General features: G+C 43.0%; 1 protein-coding gene and 1 pseudogene across 1 annotated transcript in view; one reads left to right on the top strand and one right to left on the bottom strand.

The window, feature by feature from the left end:
* Nucleotides 1-1805: 1805 nt before the first annotated feature.
* LOC115581346 (tripartite motif-containing protein 16-like) lies at nt 1806-3613 on the top strand (annotated as a pseudogene).
* A 2091-nt stretch (nt 3614-5704) lies between these two features.
* The window catches only part of LOC115582205 (trichohyalin-like), a 35597-nt gene continuing 15025 nt past the window's right edge, over nt 5705-26276 (bottom strand). The window contains exons 7-13 of the mRNA XM_030418020.1: nt 12105-12214; nt 11098-11257; nt 10148-10304; nt 9829-9959; nt 8893-9035; nt 8707-8795; nt 5705-7924 (exon numbers count right to left, since the gene is read on the bottom strand). Coding sequence (XP_030273880.1) covers nt 8720-8795; nt 8893-9035; nt 9829-9959; nt 10148-10304; nt 11098-11257; nt 12105-12214 — 777 coding nt within the window. The 3' untranslated portion in view covers nt 5705-7924; nt 8707-8719. The remainder of the gene's footprint in view (nt 7925-8706; nt 8796-8892; nt 9036-9828; nt 9960-10147; nt 10305-11097; nt 11258-12104; nt 12215-26276) is intronic.

The following is a 26276-nucleotide window of genomic DNA, read 5'->3' as shown; positions in this document are numbered from 1 at the left end:
TAAGGTGGAGTAACATTAACACACGTCGACTCAGCTAATTATTGATTATTAAACGATGCTGCTATCGTCCGAAGTAAGCTAGCAGGCTAACACTCTGCTCCAACAACGATCATTGAACTATTAATTTAATTCACTTCATCACATTGATGTTACTGTACCTCTATCTTCTTCACGTTTTCCTTCCTCTTCTTTCCTTCTTTTCCTTCACTGGGTGCCGGATGGTTTCAGTCTTTTGGACCTTGTGGTTCTGCTACAGTATCAGTAAATCTCTCTCTTGGTCTTGGGGTCTCAGTCCGGTCAGATTCAGGCAGCTCGCCTCTCGACCCCCCTCACAGAGGACAGGTACAGTGCAGAGAACCGGGAACCAGAAAAAAGGCCTCTCTGTTAAATAATAGTCCTTGCCATGACGTTATATTGCTGTGGGCTTATATAATATTTCGAAATATTGGAAGCAATGGCACTGTTAACATATATATATACATATATGCTGTATATATACTCATATTTAAAATTTTTATCACCATAATTTTTTTCTCCCCCTGTTTTCGGTGCCCCCCGCCAGTGGCGTGCACAGACTTTTTGAAGGGCAGGGGCGGAAAGAAGGGCACTTTAGCTGCGTTTTGGCTCCCACGAGGGCACTTTATCATGTTTTAACCAGCCAAGGGGGCAGTTTAGTGTGTTTTGCCAACCAGGAGGGCACTTTAGCGCGCGTTTTTCAACAATTGGCCCCCTCCCGCACATCACTGCCCCCCGTGGATGACAGCGCCCATAGCATTTCACTATACTGCCTATGCCCAGGGCCGGCTCTGAGCACACGACTGGCTCTACCAATGAGACGGAATTATCTGGCACAGGAGTTGAGTCAGAGCCTTCTTTTATTGTGAGGTTGATTAGGTGGAGATAGAAACCAGGTGTGCCTCACTGCACTTGCGAAAGTAGGTCAACTCCGCCTCCGCCACCCTCCAGCACTGCAGGTGAAACAGTGGAGACAAGCAGAAAAAAACAAAGTGCACAACAAAACATAACCAAAGATTAAATCAAACACAACCCAGGACACAAAACAAAACTTTGTTTCCAACCGTTTTCTCACTCTTAATGGTGATTGATTAGATTTATCAGACAGGGTGGAGTGGCAGGGTCACAGCAGCAGGTGGACTTCAATAAGGACACGGTGGTTCATTTAATTTAACATGTGAGCTAGTTGTAATATTAAAAGTAGGCCTAGTGAATACTACTGATCTCCTTGGAGGTTTGAGTCGTGTTGTGTCACTGCTCATAGCATCACTATTTTATTGATCAGGTGACAGAGGAACCCCGGACAGGTTGTAGCTCATATAGGGAAGATTCAGGGCTGCAGGTAAATTTGACATGGTGCTATACTAAATGTTTTACTGCATATGTTTGACTGCTTATGTACAGCAGGTAATGCATCGTACAAAGTTAATGTCAGGCTGGCATCATGTGTTATTTCATTAGTGTGCTGCATCAGGGAGAGGCCAGGTGGAGTTACAGGTGAGACCTCAACATAGTAAAACAACAAAGTTCAGATTGACAGAGCTGCTCCTCGTCCTGGAGTGACTCACAGCTCCATCAGCCCTCCCTCTTCTTCCTCCTCTCACACAGCAGCTCCACTCTGTCACTATATTTCCTTGTTCCCTCCCCTTCATATCTACAGTCTGTGGATGGGCGTAACTGAGCTGACAGACCTCATTCGCTGCACAAACACACGTGTTCAGATCAGAGCTCAGACTAGTTTCAGTTATCAGGAAGTGAAGCTCAGACGGTCGTTGACACTGAGAGGTGAAATGGAGCAGAAAGCAGTTCAGCTGGACCGAGAGACTTTCTCTTGTTCCATCTGTTTGGATCTACTGAAGGATCCGGTGACTATTCCCTGTGGACACAGCTACTGCAAGAACTGTATTAAAGACCACTGGGACACAGAGGATGAGAAGGGGATCCACAGCTGCCCTCAGTGCAGGAAGAGCTTCACACCGAGGCCTGAGCTGCTGAAAAACACCATGTTAGCAGTTTTAGTGGAGGAGCTGAAGAAGACTGGACTCCAAGCTGCTCCTGCTGATCACTGCTATGCTGGACCTGAAGATGTGGCCTGTGATGTCTGCACTGGGAGGAAACTGAGAGCTGTCAAGTCCTGTTTGGTCTGTTTGGCGTCTTTCTGTGAGAAACACCTCCAGCATCATTATGAAGCAGCTCCTTTAAAGAAACACAAGCTGGTGGAGCCGTCAGAGAAGCTCCAGGAGAACATCTGCTCTCGTCATGATGAGGTGATGAAGATGTTCTGTCGTACTGATCAGCAGTGTATCTGTTATCTCTGCTCTGTGGACGAACATAAAGGCCACGACACAGTGTCAGCTGCAGCAGAGAGGACTGAGAGGCAGAGAGAGCTGGAGGGGAGTCGACACAACATCCAGCAGAGAATCCAGGACAGAGAGGAAGATGTGAAGCTGCTTCAACAGGAGGTGGAGGCCATCAATGGCTCTGCTGATAAAGCAGTGGAGCACAGTGAGAAGATCTTCACCCAGCTGATCCGTCTCATGGAGGAAAGACGCTCTGATGTGAAGCAGCAGGTCAGATCCCAGCAGGAAACTGAAGTGAGTCGAGTCAAAGAGCTTCAGGAGAAGCTGGAGCAGGAGATCACTGAGCTGAAGAGGAAAGACGCTGAGCTGAAGAAGCTCTCACACACAGAGGATCACAACCAGTTTCTACACAACTACCCCTCACTGTCAGCACTCAGTGAGTCTACACACTCATCCAGCATCAAGATCCGTCCTCTCAAGTACTTTGAGGATGTGACAGCAGCTGTGTCAGAGCTCAGAGACAAACTATAGGACGTCCTGAGAGAGACATGGACCAACATCTCACTGACAGTGACTCAAGTGGATGTTTTACTGTCAAACCCACAACCAGAGCCCGAGACCAGAGCTGACTTCTTAAGATATTCACGTGAAATCACACTGGATCCAAACACAGCAAACACATGGCTGTTATTATCTGAGGGGAACAGAAAAGCAACATTCACGAGTCAACAACAGTCTTATTCTAGTCACCCAGACAGATTCACTAACTGGTGTCAGGTCCTGAGTAGAGAGAGTCTGACTGGACGTTGTTACTGGGAGGTGGAGAGGAGAGGAGGAGTTTATGTAGCAGTCGCATACAAGAATATCAGCAGAGCAGGGTGGTCAGAGGAATGTGGATTTGGATACAATGACAAATCTTGGATGTTAGATTGTTCCACAAACAGTTATAACTTTTATCACAACAGTGTCCAAACTCCCGTCTCAGGTCCTCAGTCCTCCAGAGTTGGAGTGTACCTGGATCACAGTGCAGGTATTCTGTCCTTCTACAGCGTCTCTGACACCATGACTCTCCTCCACAGAGTCCAGACCACATTCACTCAGCCTCTCTATGCTGGAGTTCAGTTTCACTGGTTGTCTTTTGGATCCTCTGCTGAGTTCAGTAAACTCAAATAGTCTGAAGTCATTTCAGGGTCAGTGGGTTAAATTGTGTGTTTCATTCCTTCAGACTTGTTGTGTTTCCATCATTGTTGCTGAGAGCTGATTGTTGTGGCATTTCTTCACTGCACACAGATCAACCTGTCAATCAAACATTGTGGGCGGTACTTTGCCGCCTTCTTGTTGTTGTGTAAATGTTGGACTTTCTTCAGGCGGCGCTCCTTCCTGTGTCTGTTCAGCCACGGAGGCTCTCGCTGCTCCTGATGACTTCACTTCACATGATCATAATCAATAAGGAGATGCTTCATTATTTGCTTGTACATAGCTGAGATTCTGCTCCAACACACTGATTGTGTGGATGAAGTCAATCTGATCATGAAATCACTGAACAAGAGTGCTTTAACAGACTTTACTGACGGGACGTGTGAACAAACTGAAGCTTTAAATCATGAATAAACAAACATGAACAAAGTCTTTTCTGCTCGTCTTCATTCAGGGTTTCATACAGAGCTGACGGAGAACATGTCAAACTAATATGAGAGTTCATTAGCTGAAGTTTGGCTGCAGTTCCTGTATTTTACTCCAGTATTTCCATTTTCTGTTCTGTTGTACTTCCACTCCACTACATTCTGCCAACAATGTAAAAAGAAATATATACAACAAAAATATACAAAATAAAGCAATCTTACAAGGCAGCATGTGATAAATAAAGAAAAAATGAGATAATATTATCATATTAAACGTAAACAACAAACGTAGCCTTTGTCAGCACTGATAGCTGTCAGGCTAGCTTTGTTAGCACTGATAGCTGTCAGGCTAGCTTTGTTAGCACTCATTGTTTTAAAAGTGTGTTGTGATGTTGTAACTCATTGCTGGTTAGCAGCAGCAGCTGGCTGTGGTAACATTATATGTTGGTAAAGCTAAAACATAAAGATTAGTGGTGCTACATGTTTTATTTTAATGTTTCCCTCAGTGATTCCATCAGTATGCCATCGGGCAGCAGCTCTCTGCTTCACTCGAGCCAAATACAACCCTGAACACAAGAACCTGGATCAGACACGCTGCAAAAACAGGAAGTGAGATTGTCAGTTTGGATTTCAACCTCTCTGTGTCCTCATGTCTGCAGAGCTTCTGTAGCAGAGGTTACAGCTGAGCTGATCTCACCATCCAGTCACAGTCTCTTATGATTTATACTGTTTTATCAGTTAAAGGAACAGTTCACTTAGAAATACAAATCCAGTCATTATCTCCTCCCTCCATGCTGATGGAAAGTCAGGTGTATCTGGGGACTAAAACTTAAAAAACATCATAAAATTCTCTAAAACTACATTTAAACTTTGCTGAATTATCTGTTAGCACTTCCTGTTAGCAGTGAACCTGTGGATGTACAGACAACTATCACTGGATCACTGTGATACTGAAGACAACTTAAAAACATGATTTTTCTAAGGCAGGTTCTGCACATGTGAGGAGGGTTCTTTCTTTGAGGATTTGTAAGCAGATTGATGGAGTCATCCTCTCCTCCTCCTGGTGATATAAAGTCAGGTGAAGTGTCGTCGTCCACAGAACATTTCTGGAGCTTCACAGTAAAACAGAGTTGCTGACAAAGCAGCTGACTAATAAAGTTTGTATTATTACCTCATTAATAATGTAAATATTGTAAATCTTCTCAAAAACTACAGAGTGCTCCTTTAACTTCAGTGCAGAGTCATTATTATTATCAGGCCTAAACAGGCAGTTATGTAATTAAAGACGCATCATTTAACAACTTTAGTTGAAACATGAAACAGTAACAGATTCTGATGTTGTGATATATGATGTTAGCATGCTAACCAGCTAGCACCAACCTGCTCCGGTCCAACAACCAGGTGCACAAACACTCTCCTCAGCTGATTCTTACATACTGCTCCTTTAGACTTTACATCTGTAGATCAGTCACTTTATTCTTGATTATGAAGTTTTATTGATCTTTAATAAGCAATTTATGAAGGCTAAATATGAAAAAAATACATTTTCAGTTGGACTGAGCTGCTGAAGTGATAGAAACTGATGAAAAGCTGATAAACTTGTGATAACTGCGGGGTAATTACAAAGACATTTGAAAGATGTTACTTGGTATGAACCACCTACATACCACGACACCTGAGGACCTGTGACATGAAGTGTTGACTAACTGACATCTGGAGGAAATGTTCAGCTCAGCCACAGAAACTCCAGACGAGAGGACGAGAAACTCAAGTCAAGTAAGTTTTATTAAGAATGTTTTCACTTTAGGACACTGGCCGTACAACACAGTGTAATATACATCTGTACTTTCAAATTAAAAAAAGGACAAAGAAGGACATAAAAAATAAACCCTCAAATTTTCATGACAAAGTCAAAAATGTCACGTACACAGAAAACGGGGACGATCACTCCCGAGACTCGGTCGACACATTCACTTGCATTGCGTGAGCACTCCGACGGTCCAGGAGACGAGAGCGGAGGTCGGTGCTGTAGTGCATCGTGGGACAAAGTGCTTTATAGAAGCGCAGAGTGGGTGGAGTGGATGGGTGGAGGTCAGGTGCAAATGTTCCAAAGGTTTTAGAGTAAAAAACAGACAAACATCCGTCCACTTCTGAGCCGACACCCCGACGCTCTGACAGCAAAGATTGTGCATGCACGTTAACGCGGACAAGACGGAGGAGGGATTGCACATCCTATAGAAAACATGATGGAGTGTGTGTGTGTGTGTGTGTGTGTGTGTGTGTGTGTGTGTGGGGGGGTGGGGGGGGTGGAGGTATGGCTTAAAATGGATGTTAACACTCATTCAACCTGTTAAAGAGATTTCATGGAGACTGAAGTGTGAGTTTGTGCTGAGAGTTCATGATTGACACAACAGCCCCCGTCCCTCCCCGACAAAGACAAGAACATCAACAGTACGCAGCGATGTGACACTGGAGTGTAGTGATGTAGTGATGCGCCTTAAAAAGGAGCATTTCACCACAAAACATGAAAAGTCAGACATGATGGGGAACATTTCTGGAGCTCGACAGCAGAGCTGCGTTCTCCTAAACAACTGAAGAAGCTGGGAACGACAGAAGAAACATCAAATGTCTGCAAACAGCTCGTCTGCTGTGATCCAAGAGGAGACAATATACCGACCCGCTTATCATCTTCACTGTAGCTGCTCAGATAAATGTGTGCACGCCGCGCTTGAACACCCAAATCTGAGAGGTTACTTGATCCCAGAAAACTGTTCTCACACCGAGCAAAAAAACACTAACATGGCTTAAAAACGAGCAGTGAACACCCTCGCTTCCTCCTCTCCTCAGGTTGGAAGTAAAGGCTGCTGGCTTGTTAATACTTTTAAATGTGTCTCTGTTCAAGCAGCTCAAACATCATTTAGTCAGCGCTCAGTTAAACAGACATTAAGTCAAAGATATTTAAAAAACTAAACACTCAGCAGAGAGCAGACAGAAACGAGATGTATACATGTTGAAACTGTCGGCTCTAACAGGACAGTTTCTCTCTATTATTTAACCGTTGTAGCATCTTTCAGTAGTGCTGACAGATGAAAGGATGGTTTGCTCAGTGTGTACGTCTTCCTGGATGTTTCAACAGAGAGAAGCGTTTATCACGGGACGCATCGCTGACTTTCTACAGACGACGTCTACGTCTTTATCAGGATTTCGACACGTAAATAACATCTTTACAAATCAGTTTGTTGTCTTGGGGCTTGTGGAGATTTGGATGCCAGCAGACGAGCTGCATGGAGACATTTTCCTTTTTATTTTTTAAAAAGTTCCCAGCTACTTCAGGCAGTTCTGAAACGTCACCTGACCTCCATCTGCAGGAGGGCGAGTAGATCATGACTGAATGTTCATTTCTGGGTGAACTGTCCCTTTAATGCTGCCAAAACTAGCTCTCCGTCTTTGTTACATCATTGATTATACAAATATAACATCTTCTGATTTCTAACATGATTTACAGACGATCAGGTCAGCAGTGATTTGTTCTCTACGTTCATCAGAGTCTGAAATGTGATCCTGCGGCGCTGCTTGTGTGACGTCCGCCGACCGCCACTGAAAACAGGAACGTGTCCGACGCAGGAAACTAAAACACAAACATCTGTCAGACGATTGGCCGGATCGTCCTCCAGCGTGTGACGAAGAGGCGGCGTGGTCCCACAAGTTCATGACAGGAAGTAAAAATCACCTTTTTCTCCCTTTTCCTCGAGTTCAAGCGTGATGAAATGACTAAAGCAGAGCAGCCGGATGTTTTCTTCTCTCCGTAAAAAAACAAAAAAAAGGCACCATGCACATTTATCAACCCAGACGGGACGAGAGCGAAGAACGAACAAGACTAAACAAAAGTAGAAAAAAATACATCAGCAGCTGTCGATTCCCCTTCTCCTTCTCTCTGGGTCGAACGTTAAGGCTTCTGTTTCATAAAGATTCATCTGGTAAGGCATCCTGGAGGAGGACGAGGAGAGGAGGAGGATTATTCACAGCAACAAGCACTTTAAAACTGATGTCAACCTGAACTAAGAAATATCAAAACCTCAGTTCAACTTTAAACTCCACGAACACTTAGAATGGCTGCACACTGTTGAGACGAACCGAGCGAAATAATCAAGTTCCTGGAAGTTTGTTTTGTTTTTTACCTGCACGAAAGTGTCGTTAACTGACGAGCTGATCCAGTAAAACTCTTCCTTCATGCAGTAACATCGAAACATCGACGCTCATTTGGGGATAAATACGTTTTATTTCCTTTAAATTCTTCACAATAAAAGTCTCCTGTTATTTTATTATTCTGTTTTTATTCTGAAGCAACAAAATCAGGAAATGTTGAGTTTTCACCAGCAGGAACTGACCAGTGTTTGGGATTAGAGTACTCAGATTACTTTTCTGTGTCAACTGCCTGCCAACAACAAATATTAAAGGGAAATTCTGTTTAAATAACTAATTCATCCACTCGTGTGCTTCAGAAACAGCCAGAGAATATCGTGCTCATCAAACCCACCAGAGTTCATTAATAAAGTCAATCATTTGTATTTTCGGGCATCGTAACGCAGTCGTTTTGCAATTCAAGTATTCGATTTTTAAGTTACATTTTCAAAGTAATCCGTTTGTTGCCACTAAAACCAAAAAAGAAAATCTGATTCTTCTGCACTGTTTGAGTTTCTCTCTTTAAGTCTGGATTCTCAGATTAAATGAATCTTTGTTGGTGCGACAGGATGTAAAAATCATCTCACCTCATTATTGACTTTAGCTGTCGTTGTCGTACTGACTCAAGCGCTTCTTGGACTTCAGCTCTTTCAGCCACTGGGGTGAGTCTTCCTCTCTGCACAGATCAGAGTGACAATCACGTTAACACACAAACAAACAAACAGCTGATCGATGTGGACGTGACTTCTGTCTAAACTTCTGCGGCTGCTCACCCGTTTTCTTTCCCACCAGGTGGGGGCAGCACGCGCGCCGCTCTGGGGAGGAAGGGCGACTTGGGAGAGCGAGACAGCTGAGAGGGAGAAGAAGAAGCTCCGTCGGTTTGATTGTCAGATTCGCCTCTCTTCTTCAGCTGAGCCTGAGGACAGAGAGGAGTGAAAACATCGCTCGAACACCAGAGAGGACAAAATATTGAAGGGAATTCTGGCGTCTTTAAACCGGAGGCCCTGTGTTTATATCTGTGTGCTTACCTGTGTTTTTTAGTCTGGAAATAACTAATGTTCTCTGAAAGTGTTTGTTTTTGCTGCCAACATGCTATGTTCAGCAACATTATGTTACAAATCCAGATCCTTTTTGTTTAACCAGAAACAGTCAGACTACGTCGCTCTCATCAAACCCACCAGACTCCGTTTCAAAACAAAAAATAAAGCTCACCAAACCTTCTCGTTTCCTCTTCTCACTGTTCCAACAATCACCAACTCTTGTCTGGTTAAAATAAATACTAAATCTAAATATTCTGGCTGCTTCTCTGACGTCTGACCTCCGTTTGTTCCTCTACAGATATTATATTCAGAGTTTAAACCAAACCAGAGATGCTGATCGGTTGAAACAAGTTTTATTTTGTTCTTATAATGATAAAATGATCACTTTTGTGAATGGAGTCTGGATGATTTGGCGAGAGACAAAAAGGATCTTACTCCATTTAAAAGGTTTCTCTCTGGAGAGATCGTTTCCATAATGTTGGCAGATAAATAAACATCTGAGTGTGTCAGCAGGAGAACAAACGTTGGACGTCACAGTCGGTGTTTCAGTCGTCAACTGGATCGAATCCAAAACCTTTTTCTGCCTTTTAGTCTTTCCCCCAGCAGAAATCCGCTCTGTGCTTCAGTAAGCAGTCGCTGATTCACAACATTAGACACAAACATAATGACCTTTAAAGCTGAGGGGTCCATCCCGGGGAACAGAGCGACTCTCTGTGGCTGGGAGGCGACAGCAGAGCCTCCGTCAGCTCCTCTGGTCGTCTCCTCAGAGTCCGAGTCGTCTTTTCTCTCCGGCTTCGCTTCTGTCACAGAGACAAAACAAACACTGTCATGTGGAAACACACGGTGTGAGATCTGCTGCAGAAACAGAGTCTCAGTCCTCCAAAGTCTGAGTGATTTAACTCCTCAGTGCCTTTTTCAGTGTTTTTAAAGATTCTAGCCTGATGAACTACAGGTCCTTTTAATCATAGATAAAATGAAATAAACCCACCGGTGGAGTCTCTGTACAGCCAGTCCTCGGTGGTTCCCTCCTCCGTCAGCGTGTTGCTCTGACGGGCGGCTCTGGTCGGACGCGTCCGCGGCGCTCGCTTCTTCCCCAGCTGAGCTCTGGAGCGAAGAGCGCTGGTGTCCAGCAGAACCACCGGAGCCTGAACGCCCACACGCGAGATTTACCACATCAGTAGAAGAACAATTAATCATCAAAGACATTTTTATACAAAAATAGCAGAACATGCTGTTTTCAGCCACTGAGATGTGGAAGTTTCCTGCTTCTCTCTGTTTTATATCAAATTAAACGGAATATTTTGTTGTTGGACTGAAAGAACAGGACATTTATGGAGATTCTTCACTATTCTCTGACAATTCATAGACTGTTTTCTAGATTAATCAATTAATCAAAAGTCAGACTAACATTACGACCCCTCCGAGTTTGCTCTCACCATGATGCAGCTGATCACTTCCTGCAGGAGCTGGCAGTCAGGGAGGCTCGTTAAGGCGAGGTGCTGACACCTGGCCAGGCCTCGACCAAGGATACAAATGCTCAAAACATCTGGTGACGCAACCAGGAAATGCTCCAAAGGTTAGACCGTCACATTTAACAACGGCTGACGAGGTTAACAAGGTCTCTCTGAAGGACTCGCCTTCAAAGAGCACAAAGGCCGAGTCCTTCAGAGGATGCAGACCCTGAACTGACACACAGCAGATGAGTCAAAGCTGGCATTTGTATCCTTGGTCGAGGCCTGTCCAGGTGTCAGCACCTCGTCTTAACGAGCCTCCCTGACTGCCAGCTCCTGCAGGAAGTGATCAGCTGCATCATGGTGAAGGAGGAGTCGTAACACTAATCCATAATGACAATAATCACGTATAAATATAATCGAGGGAAGAAGCGTCAATGCTGCTGTTGCTAAAGCGCTGAGCTGTGGTCGCTCAGATCAGACTTACATCGGGGAAAGACGGCAGCTGGCTCTGTGACGAGGACGACGGCAGGAGGCTGTCCACAGCGTCCACCTGGGAGGCAGCATCACCTGGTGTGTGTGGGGGGGTGGGCTTCCTCGGTGACGGGCTCAGATTGCTCTCTGAACTGGGAGTGGCCGGAGTGAGACTGAAACAACAAGAGACTGAAGTTTAGAAACATTTCTGTGTGGATTCAATCAAACAGTCCGAGTCACAACTTCACTCTTGTTCCTGTCAAGATTGTGACGAGGCTGCGATGTAGACGATGCAGCTGAAATCAGACAACAAGATAAACGGTCCAATGACATTACATTTTTCTAGTTCCAGTTTCTTAAATGTGAAGATTTGCTGCTTTTTGTTGTAATTTCTGACAATAAATGAAGAGTTTTTGAGTTTTGGACTGTTGGTTGAACAAAAGACGACATTTAAAGACGTCTCCTTGGGCATTTAAAGAAATTGTTATTAATTGCGTAAAAATAATCGGTATATTAATCTATAATGAAAATAATCAGGCCATTGAAGAGATTATCACGTGATAATACGCAGGTGTATAAAGGTCTACAATGTTTTATTGTCATGTGTTTGTGTCTGTTCTTATTTTGTGGTCTAAATCTAAACATCTTCATTCTTCTCGTGTTGATGCATGTTGTCATTTTATGTTCTGACCACAGGAGGTCGCTGACGGATCGTAATAAAACTGCTGACATCTGTAGTAGTTCTTTAACTTTTTATAACTACCAACACTGTGATAAAAATCAGTTCATCGTGCTCCAACACAGCGTTCTGTGGCACAGAGCGATCTCCTTTTTCAGATGCTTGTCGTCAGGATTAACTCATGTTTGGATTTTAGTCCTTTTAATCATTAAAAGAGTCACAGATTAAAACTTCAGCCCAGCTGTGGCTCGAGGTGCGTAGGAGGAGAAAGAGGGCCGACAAAAAAAGATAAAATAACGATGGTGGTGTTTAAACAGCAGAGATGTTTCCTGTGTATTAACCTGTCATCAGTGCGCAGGCCCGTCTCCCAGGTCCCGTACTGACTGTCACTGTCACGGACCGGCGAGTCTTTCCCCTCCTCGTCTCCACTCGGACTTTGCTTCTGCTGCACCTGGAAGCACAAACGGAGAAAGTAATGAATCAAACTGGATCACAGTTTGAGTCCATTCATAGCTGTATACTGCTCCACATTCAGTTTGAGCAGCAGAAATTACAAACTGTGTTCAGAGTCTGTAAATCCTAACTAAACATAAGACATTAGCAGTGAGGGATCATGGGAGTTTTCACCACGTCATCACCATCGCTGATGAAATCTATCTGACGTGCCTCATGTAGAAATGTTCACAGACGGACATTTAAGTTTTAATCATGTGATGTTTAGTCTTATTCACTTCTTGATGCATCATCTGATGTTTACCTGGAAGGTAAAGAAAGCGACAGCTGTTTGGACCGTCTCATGTTTTAAATCAAGTCTCCGGTTACTGCAGAATGCTGCAACTCTGTTTTGCTGTGAAGCTCCAGAAATGTTTTGTGGACTATGAAGCTTCACCTATTGATCGATTAGTTGTTACAGCTCTACAAACCAGCAGTCAGTGAAGCAGCGGTGCTGCTAACAGAGCTTCACCAGCAGCAGTGCTACATTAGGACAGATAATGGACGGGGAAGTGATGAGTTAATGGACACAGGACCGGAGCGGAGACAAAGACGGAGATGGGTTTGGTGGGTGTGTGATCGAGTGTGTTTGCTGTCTACTGAACCGTGGCTCTTTTAATGAGGCTGGTACAGAGGACATACTGTCTCGGAGCCACACAGAGGAACAACTACGCATGAACTGACAACCCTGGCCTACATAGAAAAAACAATAGAAACCCTCCTGCTGCCCGAGGGCAGGACGCAGAAACGTGATACACCTGGCTCTGTAGCTGCACAGGTTGATCCTAAACCAGCCGTGTTTATGAGAGCGGTGACGGCAGATCAGAGATCTCACTCTGAGAGCTTCAGCAGTGATGCCCTTGTTTTCTGTGAGTATGTGAGAGCAGAGATATTGAGTCAGACTGAACATCTGAGTGTGGCTGAGACGGATCTGCAGTGAGAGAAACGATCAGCGGTGCAGGATGTCGTTCATCAGCCGAGTCTTTCCTGACAGGAAAACAGAGAACAGTGAGGAGGAAGGAGAGCACTGATCCTCTTCTCAAGGATTTACAGCGCTCACACTTTTCACGTTGACACCACAGGGTCACAACACTTACAGTTAAACACACACACACTTCAGAGTCCTGCTTCATCTGACAGCCGTGAACAAAGCCTGTAGTCCACGTCAGGCTGCAGGTGGATCGTGCAGAAACACTCACAGCGTACTCTAGTTCAGCTAGATGATTAGTTCCTCCTCTGCAGAAAGATTTATTCACTGCAGTGCACTGTTGCACAAAATTAAATGTATTATTCGTTGGTGTTGCGTCTTCATCACCATATTTTTAATTGCCTTTTGGAGGTTTCGCTTTAGAAAAAAAGGTTGATGGAAACTTCTGCTCACTTGAGATTGTTTTGGCCTTTTATAACTAAATAATTAATGCACATCTTTTTTCAAATAATAATTCAAACATATAACTCCAATAACTGATCAGTTGTTACGACTCCAGAGGAAGAAGAAGTAGCTGTTTCTGCTGTCTTTTGTCTTCCCGGATATATTTTGGAAACATGTCTCCACCAATAAAAAGTTAAACCCAGACTTGAACCTTTATGATACAGATACTTTATACAAAACTTGACAAAACAGCATCTGTAGCTGTGAGAATGTGAATGTCGAACACCAAGAGACAAACTCAACACTCGCTACTTCTCAGGAAACTACAGAAGCTCCACACAAATGATCATCAATATCTACTTCCTGTCAGTGAGGCTTTACGTATACAGCCGTAGTTAGCACATGGATAGTGACTTTAAGCAGCGATGTTAGAGAAGGAAGGCTAATGCATCTCCAAAACATTCCTACAGGCTGCCGTAGAACTAAAAAACAGGTATAATTTGAAGAAGATCCTGGAGATAGTGTAGTTACTGTCTACATGTTTACTCTGATAACCTTTTAATGTGAGAATCAGAACAGAAACATTTAGAAAGCATCTATATTTCTGGATCGATCCTCACACCACTACCTACAAACATTTTGTTGGAAGCGTTCTGAGAGCTGACATGTTTTTACGGATGATTTGAAGGCGATCAGATAAATGCGTCATCCTTCTCTCCTCGACCTGTTGCTGTACACTGTTATCACCGCTGTCAACACGCCAACACATCTTAAATCCAGGTCTCGTAAAAACTCTGCTGATAAAAATTCCTATCCTATGTGTGCGTGTGTGTTACTCAACCAAAAACACACCCTGAACACACCTTCACCTGCTCAGCACAGAGGACGGACGCCGTCTCTGCTGGAACATGTTGGAGAGAGCGGCGCTGCTACACAAACAGCAGCTACACAAAACAGGAGTTGTAAAAGCTTTTCAGATTCACAGTCTCACATCATTTATCATTAACTGAGTTATTGTCTGTTATCAGCCTCATGCTGAACTTCACTCAGACTCTTTGTACTTTCTTTTTCATCGCAGGCTGTATGAATCAACAATAACCGGTTTAACAGGTTTAATGGCCGAACAATACAATAAAAAAAACCTTTGAGCTCTGAGATTGTTCAACTGTTCTGCCGAATGGAAGCTCACAGGTGCTGTCGACCACAAACAGGGAAAATACGTGGATGAAGGAGGTCGACTGAACGAACAGGTCCAGCAGCAACGATTCATAGCTGTCAGGACGAAGGCTTTTCCTTAATAACATTAGCAATAGCCAGCTTCCCCGAGACAGGAAGGGTGTGTTCGAGGGAAACGACATAACAAAGAGCGGATGAATAGAAGGATGAAGGAGAGAAAGGGCTGATCACTAAATACGCCTGACTGACGATCCGAGGAGGAAGGGGCCGGAGCGAAGGCCTTGGAAACTTCATTTTGATAACAGGCTGATCGCTGAGAGCCACACAGAACAATGACACACACACACAGGACGCTCGATAGATCGCTCCAACGTCAACAGCTCAATGGAAAGTGATTTATTTCTATAAAGTGAGCAGTTCTGCTGCAGTAAAGCACCGAGCAGATGGCGTTACATCAGAGTGGAAAACACAGAGTGGGCAGCTACCGTCCTTATAATGAGTGTGTTTACGTGAATAAGCTCATAACGCAGTTAACGAGAGTGTGTGCTGCTGTCTGAACAGTCGGAATGGATAAGTGTGTTTCATCCTCCAATTAGAGCTCAGTACTGCAGCTAACATCATTATCAGGGACCTTCCTGACGACTTCTTTCCGATGATGAAGCGGAAATTAAACTACTGATGGTAAAAGTAAGAAACCAGTCAGGGAACAGAAGATGAATTATTTCAATAATCGATAAACAGGTTTGAATCATTTTTTAAGTAGTAAAAAAAGTCAAAATTTAACAAGATGACAGCTTTTTAAATGTGAATATTTTCTGGTTTCTTTCCTCCGAAACAAAATACAACTCACTGAATCCAAACAACTTCTTATTGATAACCAGAATGACCTCGTCACGGTCGTTTGTCTCCACGCATCAGTCAAGTTGCTGTTCCTGAGCCATGGTGTGTAATAATAATAATAACGGGGAGAACAAGCTTTGTTTTCACAGGTCATTTAACCTCTGACCACTTATTCATGTTATTAGAGTAACAGTAATATTAGAGAACATGTTTATGAGGTCAGAGTGACCTTGACCTTTGACCTCTGGCTACCAATTTCTAGTCAGTTCATCCTTGAGCTGTAGGGAACATTCTTAGAAAATTTCAAGAAATTCCCTCAATGCTTTCACGAGAATGCGATGGACAGACCTGAATACACAATGCCTCCGTCCAAGTCCGTCGCTGGCATAACAACATTCAACATTACAATAAATGTTCAGGAACTGATCCTGTGTGGCTTGAGATCCCAAACTGATCTGAAAAGATGTCTGAATCACTGTGAAGCTCCAGAAATATTTGATGGACTGCGAAACTTCTCCTGACTTTCCATCAACATGAGGGGAAGAGATGACGACTGGGTGAAGTCATCCTTTAAAAACAGCCTTTTCACTGAGTGACAGAATCACAAAGCAAATACGTAAATAAATATTTAAAGGATGCTCGTTTAACTTGGAAGAAATTGCTTATGACTTTAATAAAACAGTAACTTTAACTGGCTGGTATATCGAGGGCAGCCATGTTTAATCGACGGAGCCTTCACATCCCTCCTCGTGCGGTCGGTTCTTCAGGGAGCTGATGTGACCACCTGAAATACTGCGAGACTATTAACAGCCATTAAAACACTTTCAGTCACAACATTACACTCTCATCGCGTCACCACCGCTCCCCATCCTCGGCTCATCTGCTCTAATCTACGTGGCCGGGGTGGAGTGGGAAGGTATGCCGTCGTGTACACAGCAGTAATCGATATCAATATCCCTCAGATATTCAGAACGACTGCTCCCAGGGGCGCTAACCTCACGTCAACAAATGTGCATTCTCGCCACATGTCAGGGGGGCTTACATTAAGACGAGCTCTGCCGGGCCGTGTTTTTCATTCATTATATAAGTGCTTCATACAGACAGGCTCAGCGCCGCGGTACAAAGCGTCCGGTAAGAACAGAGTGAAAGAATGTAGAAACCTGACTTGGCTTAAGACTTTAACTCGGAGAGCAGTGGACCTGACTGAAGGGATTATTTCTCTCAGGCTGCTGTTTGTTTTCCTGCTTTTTGCCAACATGACGATAGTTTGAGTTTTTAATTTTTGTGTTAAATCAATTAATTGGAAGTTATGTTGTTCAGTGCACACATACTCCAGTTACAAGTCTATACATACATATTATTACAGCATTTACACATTTATCCTGATATTTTAGTGTCGTTACTCAGCAATAAATCTCATTTTGTCCCGACATCACATCTCAGTGTTTCCCTGAAAAATAAAACAACTGGCTCTGATTGGTTGTGCGTGACGTCACCGTGGTCGAAGGCTCGTCTTACACTTTGTTCCCTCCACAACATTTAAATCAGACGAGTGCAAATACAACAGATCAGAATCTAAGAATAACAAGAAGACAGCCACCTTTTATTGTCCTCTCTGTGATGCTAAACAATCTGTTTCCTAACATAATGTAAGGTTAAAGCGCAAATATAGTATTTTATTGTAAAGTTTAAGAACGTTTAGATTTTCTGAGAGTTAATTAATTAGTTACGCAATTAAAAAATACATTAACAAAATACATTTCAGTGATAATCAGGATTAATATTGTGAATCGCAAACACGTTTCCTTCCTGCAGTATGAGAGTCATCGAAACTGATCAAATTAGAAAGAATGCATCATATCATGATATTTTCTGAGATCATATTTAGAAATTACACACGTCACAGTCTCACTCAAGAAGTCTGGTCGAAGTGACACCCGACAAAATCCTTTGAGATCATCAGTGACTTTATTCTTTTTCTACTTCTTTCACTCTTTCTGCTGATTCTCGACCTGCTGTAATGATTAAATTCACCGTCGTGGGATCAATAAAGTTTATATCTCATCGTATAGTACATGTGTAGCCTCATGGGAAAATATCAGGGAGTGCCAACACAGCAATTCACAGAGAGAATCTGTAACAATAAACTCACGTCAAAGCGTCAAAATATGTAAATATAAGTAATAAATGCTCCAGAAGCTCCGATAAAATGCAGCGGCTGATTAAAATGTATACTCTTATATCTTTTGGCCATTTTATAAACTTCATACATTTAACTATCTGCCATAATCTGCAAGGTTTTAGATCTTTTATCAAATGTATTCAAATCAAATTATTCAACTTAAAACCACTTTTAATGGCTTTTTACTGACAGCTTTTATTTTCTTAACTTTGATTTGTTTTGGGTTAGTTCTTCATTGGGTTGAGTATAAATGAAGACTGATTGATTGATTGATTGATGACTATAGAACTTCAAAGTGCTCTCATTAGCTGGTCTCATTAGTGATGTCATCACTTGGCTCAAGCAGAAAGTAATAAGGCAGGAAAATACTTGCATCACCTCCAACTGTCAAACTCACCTCGAGACTCTCATTACCTGCTGAACGACTGCCAAACACACAACTGTGGTCGCACACATCAGAGCCACAGAGACACTTCAGTACAAACCAGAACCCGCAGGTATGTCGACCCAGTGCATTAAAGGGGAGTTCCTGTGTTTTCAAACCTGGGCTCTATAATCACATGTTTTTGTCAGCTGCAACACAAACCTGTGAAGCAACTGAACTGCGTCTAAAAGGTTTTGTTTTAAGATTCCTACACACAGAAACTGTTTTACAATAAGATCCATCAGAAACACGAGTCTTGTTCAAGGAGAAGTTAAAGTTAAATATTCAGTCATCGCTTTAGGAATGCATTCTTGCTGAACTCCAACTCCTCCCTCAATTCACTGTCTTCCTGCAACAACTCACATCGGGAGACTTCAGAGCGAGACTTTTCCTCGAACAACACTTTATAGTTTCTAGTTAAAAAGGTGGAGCTTATTATTTAACTTCCTCTGTCAGAATCATTTCTCAGCCTGTCAGAGAAGAAAACAAGCACTTTCAGCGGACAGAACTTGGACAGCCTGGTCGCTGCTGCCAGCTGAGGAGATCTACTGGACCCGTTACAAAAGTTCTGTTAGGTTTTAAATTATTTACACTCCAAAACATGAACATATTGATCTCAGGTTTATAAACACCAGAATTCCCCTTTAATCGATCAAACACCACAAACATTTAGTCTCGAAAAACAACTGCAGACTGACCTCTCATCATCCTTCATCCACTGATCACCGGCCCAGTGGAGAGGAGCTCCCAGAGAGCTCAACCACAGCTTGTGAAGCCTAAAACTAAGTCATGTCAGCACATCTGACGTCATGAAAACACCTCTTATCTTTAGCAGTTGTGACTCATGAGGTGCTGCACGGCAGGTCAGCAAACAGGCGTAACCTAAAGATAGGAACGACTTCACTGTAATGTATACGTATCCCTACATGGGCTCTAAATCAGGCTCGGAGCAGGCTGGGCGTCAGGACGTCAGACAAGTGATGAGAAGCCAAAGAAAGAGTTTAGTTGTTAGGAAATAACAACAACTTTTCCTCATTTTATAACTAAAAGCACAAACGGTCGACGATGTTCAGACCTGAAGAACTGGTACAACAACAGCTTCGTTAAACAAAGCGAGAAAGACAAATTGAGGTTGACATCGTGCCGAGGACAATTTAAGACGATGGGGGGATGAAAACATATAAAAGATAGACGAGACGCAGCAGAGTGGCAGATGGAGGAGTTCCTGACATGTTTGGCTTGACACCAAATAGTTGACGAAGGAGCAGCTGTTAACAGAGACGTTACAGAAGTGCACAGACATTTCTGCAAAATGACTTGAATTCCACTTGTGCTTTATATAACTTCAACAGATGTTTAGGAAATGCTGCTGATTATAGTCAGTGGGCGATCTGAGTTAGAACGAGGGGGGACGCCACCGCTCTGATTCTTGGCTGTGCTGCGTACCGCCATGCCCCCGATCAGAAACTTCTCTTCTAAATCTCCAGAGTCGACAGTGATACTGATTACATGTGGATGTCTACATCTCTACAGTTTGTTTTGTCACATTTAATTGACCGTGAGATGCAAATAATGTGATTTTACTCTCGCCTAATGTTGGCAGGTCCGAGCCAGCCCTGATGTTAACCTGCTGTCTCTCTCCAAACCCATCCTGATCCGGTCAGAAATCTGATAACTTATTGAGAATTCTACATTTTGAGAGAATGTTTTTATTTTAACCAGCGCAGCTTGTCTCACCTTCAAGGCACTAGTAAAGGAACAGGAAACTCAAAGACCAACTGACGTTATAAACTCTACTCAGCCGATCCAATCTATATATCGCGTTAACCCGTTATGACCTGAGGCGCGCATCAAAACCTAAAGCATTGTTTGGAAAAATCTTCTAAAACCTAAAAAGGGTTTTATGAAAAACTTGACAGAATTGTCTACGTTCACTAAAGCCTTAAACTAAAGTTTCTCAGCTTCTGGAGCAGATAGAAACTTGACTTAAAACTTTGGCTTTGCTCCAGTGTTCACTCACTGATCACAATGCGTTTCTTCAGTCATGTCTTGATAGTGACGACATCATCCAAACACGCTCACATCGCATCAGGCTCGAAAGGGAGAAACACACAAACGTTGTGGAGTCAGACAAATACACAGAAGAGAGGTGAGAAAACAAGTAAACTGACAGCGACTTCACTAAAGTGCCGAGCCTGAATCATAACTTGGAAAACTTCCTCTAACTGGATTCTTTTCTCTGAATCCTGCCGTTCTGTCAGTTTTGTCTTGGACCGAGCCACGAGTCTAGATAAAGTTGCGAAACTAGATTCTGCGGACTGAATGATGAACTGTACCAACCGCTCAGAAAACGAGGATGAGGACGGAGTCATTTGCTTGAGTATTTCACTGCATCACTGCTGAGGAATAAGGAGGATGAAACAGTCTAGCAACAGGAGGGGAAAAATAAACACATCGCCTGCCGGTCATCGTCATCACAGACTCAGTTAAACTGATGAATCACACCGGTGCATGCTCAAAACTTCTGTTTATAGTTGGTGATAGTATCAGTGGTGAAAGGTGGTTCCCTGGTGTGTGTGTGGTCTTACAGCAGTGGGGGTGTTGGGCGCTGTGCGTCGCCGTAAGGACAAACGTTGCTGGCTGCGCAGCGAGAACCTGCGGATGGACTCCCTGCTGCGGGACGCCAGCGAGCGCAAGGAGTTGGTTCTCTTGAAGTCCCCGGTCCCGTCCTCTCCTCGGCCTCCTCTCTCCACCGAACTGGACAGAAGGTTGAACGCCCCGTGAAAGGAGCGACGGACATTTCCCACCCATCCTGACATGTGAGACTGAGCCACTGACAGCTTGTCCCCCAAATACTCCATGACTGGCGAGATGTGCTGCGTCAGAGTCTGTGAGCGGAGCTGTGACTATCAGAGTCCAGTTACTCCAGGGAGAGTGTCCGAGGTATCCACTGATGTGTGCTGCCGGGTCGATACTGCAGCAGTGATGAAGGTGACAGAGAGAGAGAACAACACCACTGTGATGATGTTGGTGTCTGCTGCTCGCAGCACTGCAGCGCAGATAACCTGACCGTTACAGGACGGAGCCTCTGCTCAGCTTCTCTTCTGCAGTGCAGTCCCAGTGGAGCCGTCAGGACTCTGTTTCAACTCATCACTCTCGAGGCTCCAGGCTGTCGGCCTCGAGCGAATCGTGAAGCTTTCTAATGTCTATTTCGATGCACACAAGATATGCTAGCTATGATATGCTTGGCTCAAACCAAGTGGGTGCGTAAAGGTTACGTAAGGCCAACACTTACTATTAGTTATGCTGGACACTACTCTGTAAACTGCTGCGCTGTCCACCAACAGGTTTCTCAGCCATGTTTCAGAACAAACAACTAGTCAGGAGCAGAAGTGACGATGACGTCCTCAACATACTGTTTAAATTTGGCACAACATGTAGTTATCTTTTTCCATCACAGATGTTGCTAATAGTTCATTTAAGAATTCTCCAGGTGTAAGCTTCTCTCCCCTGATCCCAGCCTCAGTAACACCCGACCTGACAGCTCTCCCACAGCTGATGATGATGAGTTTCCTCCAAAACAAGGCCAAGGTATAAAGTTGAGAAATCCATCCATCCAACGAGGCTACATTCCCACGGTGCCCGAGTCAAAAAGGACAAATGGTGCAGGGCGGCGGGTGCTGTAGTCATTCCATAAGGAAACCAACACCACCAACACAGCGCCAAACAGAGCAAGCACTGTGGTGGGGAAGTCAAATCCAGAGAGAAAATGTTCCCCTCCTCGCCTTTTTCTGCAGGTACGGGCAGGTAGGAGAAAATGCGTCAGCAGTGCTGCTCTCTGTACGCAGCGCTACAGGACTCACCGTCAAGGAGAAACTGGGTGGAGAGAGAGAGGGAGTGTGGTACAGACAGGGAGAGAGAGAATGGGAGGTCCCTGATTCAGAGCGGGAGGGAGAGGGGAGGGTGATATATGTCCTGCGGTGCTACAGCCTCATTCAGTCGCAGGGCAGGACGAGAAGTGTCAGAGCAGAGCAGCAGGGGAATCTAATGTAAATGTGCTGCTCGTCTCAAATCAAAACAGAAAGCTTGGAGAGAAAGTGGGGATGACAAAGTGATATCATCAGAGAGGAATGAGCACAAGTGCATGATCATGTTAAAGAGGAGGCTATAAATAGATGGATTAGACATGCATGAGAGAGGAGAGTGAAAAAGACAGGTGTGGCTCGTTAACCAGCTCGTCAGCAACAATCACGACCGTCCAGCGACTGTTTGATTAAATCAGAGTCAGATTCCACAAACCAAACAAAACACGTCCCACTTCCTGATACTTCACGTCTCTGAAGTCGCTCACCGGCTCCGTACAACAGAGAGTTAACCTCTGAGCAAACTGGGCCAGAGGCGCTCATAAAGCCCGAGTCCCTGTCCACATATGCCCCCTACAGGTAATCTGATTACCTTGCCTTTGAAGTGCTGCAGGCAGGTCTGCTGTGAGCGTCTCAGTTTCCAACAGAACACAAACTAACTGACCTCTCTCACGTCCTCCTCAGCAGAAAATGGCTGCCTCCTTCACCCTTTAATTACTCACATTAAACATATGAAGGTCACAGCAGGATTATAATGTTCCTGTAGCAAAAATATATTATTATCTTAGTAATATTCTCTCTTCTTAACATGATAATTAAATTGAGATAATCCTCAAATTTACCCTGGAAGAATTTGCCAATTATTTCATGAGTCAATCAAAAGAAAACGATGAATAATCAATACGTTGTGACTCAAAATAAATCACTCTTTAGTCATCTGGGTGTTATTATATTGGTCAAACATGTACACATTCATCATCAAACACACATTTCGAGGTTGCAAATAATGTTTATGTTCATTATCAATTGATCTGGTTATTTTCACGATTGATAAATGATCTTTTAGCCTAAAATTTGACAGAAAATTGTGAATGCTCATCACATAAATTGACGCCTAAAAACATCTTCTCCCAAAAACTCTTAATTTAATGTCAGAAATGACAAAGAAAAGAAATCCTCACGTTTCAGAAGCTGCACACAGACGATGTTTAACAATTCTGGAACGACTGAAATGATAAATCGATTATCAAAAAAGTTGCTGAATCATTTTATTTTGATCAACGGTTGCAGCTCCACTCACACTGTTAGTCTACGTGAGGGAGTTAAGTTTCCTTGTAGGAAGTATTCCCTAAACTGATTTAAAAACTGGAACAAAATAAAGGATCTGAGACAATTTATATTACATTATCGCTGCTCCTAATTCCCCTAATATCTCCTGGGAGTGACTCAGGGCTGCTCATCACTTCCCCTCTCCTGCTGACATCATCAATCTGTGCGCAGCCTCAGCCTGAAGCTCATCCAGCAGCCACACAGAGGCGACGCTACAACAGGATGTAGCTACAGTCGGTACAGTGCAAATATCTACATGCTGTATTTCATCAAAACAGGTCGTCTTACAGAGAAATATCTATAATACAGAGAGACTTGTTTCACTCACCCAGAGGCAGTGTGGAGTCAGGCAGCAGGACCACAGGTACAACACAGCCGTCAACCCGGTGGCCATCGCTGCTCTGCCCCAATCAGCACGCAGCAGCCTCACAACTTAAACCAGTGATGTCACCACACAACTATTATCTCATCCGAGGCTGCCAGGAAGCACAAGCCACGCATCATGTCTGATATCTGCCAACACGGCTGGATTCTCATTACTGTAAATTCTCAACCACGTTTATAAATCACATCTTTGCTCAGACGAGTTGAAACTCGCAAGATACATTTAAAATTTAGCAACATTTTATCTATGAGATCAAATATTGTCCGATAAAAATATAATATTCAGCTGAGTGAAAATCTATCAACTGACATCAGAGACGGGCAAGAACACATCTGTTATAAATTATTAAGTTATTATTACAATTTATCATATTTATCAAATAAATACAATTTAATCAAAATACAAGTAATTTGTAGTTTGAAAGACATAAAGTCAGTCTCTAAAAGCTAATATCATAACATTTTATCCATCAAATAGCTTCAAATGCCTTTGATTGTGTTGGATAGTTAGTCATCAAAATGAAGTCAATATTTTGTGTTATTAAGTTTAATATTGAAGTATCTAACTATCTATTCTTTTAACTGATGAAGCCTGATTTTGCAACAAACACAGATCAATTAAAACTGTTTTTTACAAGTGATCTTGTCACTATTTATCAATAATCATTAACCAAAACCAGCAGCTGACAATCAATTTTAAAAAAGTGCTTAAAATTTGCATCCCTATTTAAGACCTTTTTTGAAACTAGGGCTGCAACCAACGATTACTTTCACTTTTGATTAATCGGCCATTTATTTTCGAGATTAATCACCAAAAAATAACCTAAAAAATATCAAGATTGCTTGTCACAATTTCACTGAGTCCAGAGTGATGTCTTCAAAATGCTTCCTTTGTCCAACCAACAGTCGAAAACCCCAAAACTCTTTATCAACTGTTGTAAATTACAAAGAAAAGCAGAAGTCCTCACATTAAAGAAGCTGGAACGAGCTAATCTTTGGCTTTTTTGCTTGAAAAATGACTAAATTAGTGGCTTCTCAAATATAGTTGGCAAACCATTTTGTTTTTCAATCAACTTGTAATTTTAATAAATAAGTAATCCTTGTCCTGCATCTCTTTGGAAACAGCAACGTTATGAGGAGACCAAAAAAACGGCTTATTGTGCAGTAAAACACAGCTGTGTGTCGTGGATCAGAAGAAAATAATATTAAAACGACATTTCTTGGATGATTTACATTTACTTATATGTACATATATGATGTACATGTTCGAACAAACGATTTCTTTTCAGCATAATCATTAGATGAGATCCAGAATAAAGTGATTTTGTTAACATTTACTGAGGGAAGAGTTCAAAGTAAATGGTTAGTTCAAGGACTGTCGGAAAAATCTGAAATGCAATGATAACTCCTGTTTTTACATCTTCTGTCGATGATAAATAGTTTAATTTGGGCAATTTCTTATAGAAAACATGCCTTTTAAAGTCAGACAAATCTGATTACTTCATGAGTCTTAAGGTGGTTTCAGTACCAATCCAAAGTACATGTTGATTACCTGCTACTACTGAATAAAGAAGCAGGACTGTAAGAACAGGTGTTACAATTCTAAATGTCTTTAATAAAAATGAGTCCAGTCACATTTGTCCTGGAGTCCAGGAAGTGATCACCCACTGTGATCACACAGGGTGTTATCAAGTCAAATTCAAGCCCTTCTTCAATATTATTTCACTTAATATAATTTAACATTATTCTATTGTGTCTTTAAGCACCACCTGCCTTCAGACGACTGTAACTAAGATACTTTCAAACTAAAGAACACTGAGTACCGACAACATCACTGAGGAAACGCTCTGACAGACTGAAACACAGCCACTAGATGGCGGCAGTGATCTTAGATTCACAGAGCCTTAATCAGGTCTCTGTATCACAGCAGAGTGTAATTATGACGCATAAAACACTGTACTTCTGGGTTCAAAGTGTAGCCCTTCAACCTGGGCCGACAATAACAGCCTCAATGTCAAAGAGCCCAGTGAATCTGATAAACACTCAGAGAACCTGATTAGATCTGGAGGATATGCGTGTATGTGTCAGGGCTAACACTGCATAAATGATGACACACGAGAAACGATTAAAAGTTAGAAATAACAGAAATAACTGATCAGCATCGAGGAGCAGTCACACAAATATCTCTGTGTGCGTCTGGCTGTCGTTTCACTTCACACTCTCTCTGAGCGCCGCCGACAGGCTTCTGATAAACGAGCAGTCAGAGCATGTACTCATTAACCATTTGACTAATCCAATCCTGAATTACAGGCCTGAGAAGCTGTTTGGTCGTCACTTTCCTGGAGCGTGACGCTGGATGGGTGGAGGCGAGTGGAGGAGGCCAAAGACATTAGTCACTGACACTTTACTACCTGAGCATTGAGCTGTCAGCGTTCAGCCTTCAGCCTTCAG

This window comes from Sparus aurata, chromosome 5 (assembly GCF_900880675.1).
Source record: "Sparus aurata chromosome 5, fSpaAur1.1, whole genome shotgun sequence".
In the NCBI taxonomy this organism is placed as follows: Eukaryota; Metazoa; Chordata; class Actinopteri; order Spariformes; family Sparidae; genus Sparus; species Sparus aurata.
The sequence above is the reverse complement of the archived record's forward strand: the minus strand, read 5'-3'. Positions and strand labels throughout refer to the sequence as shown.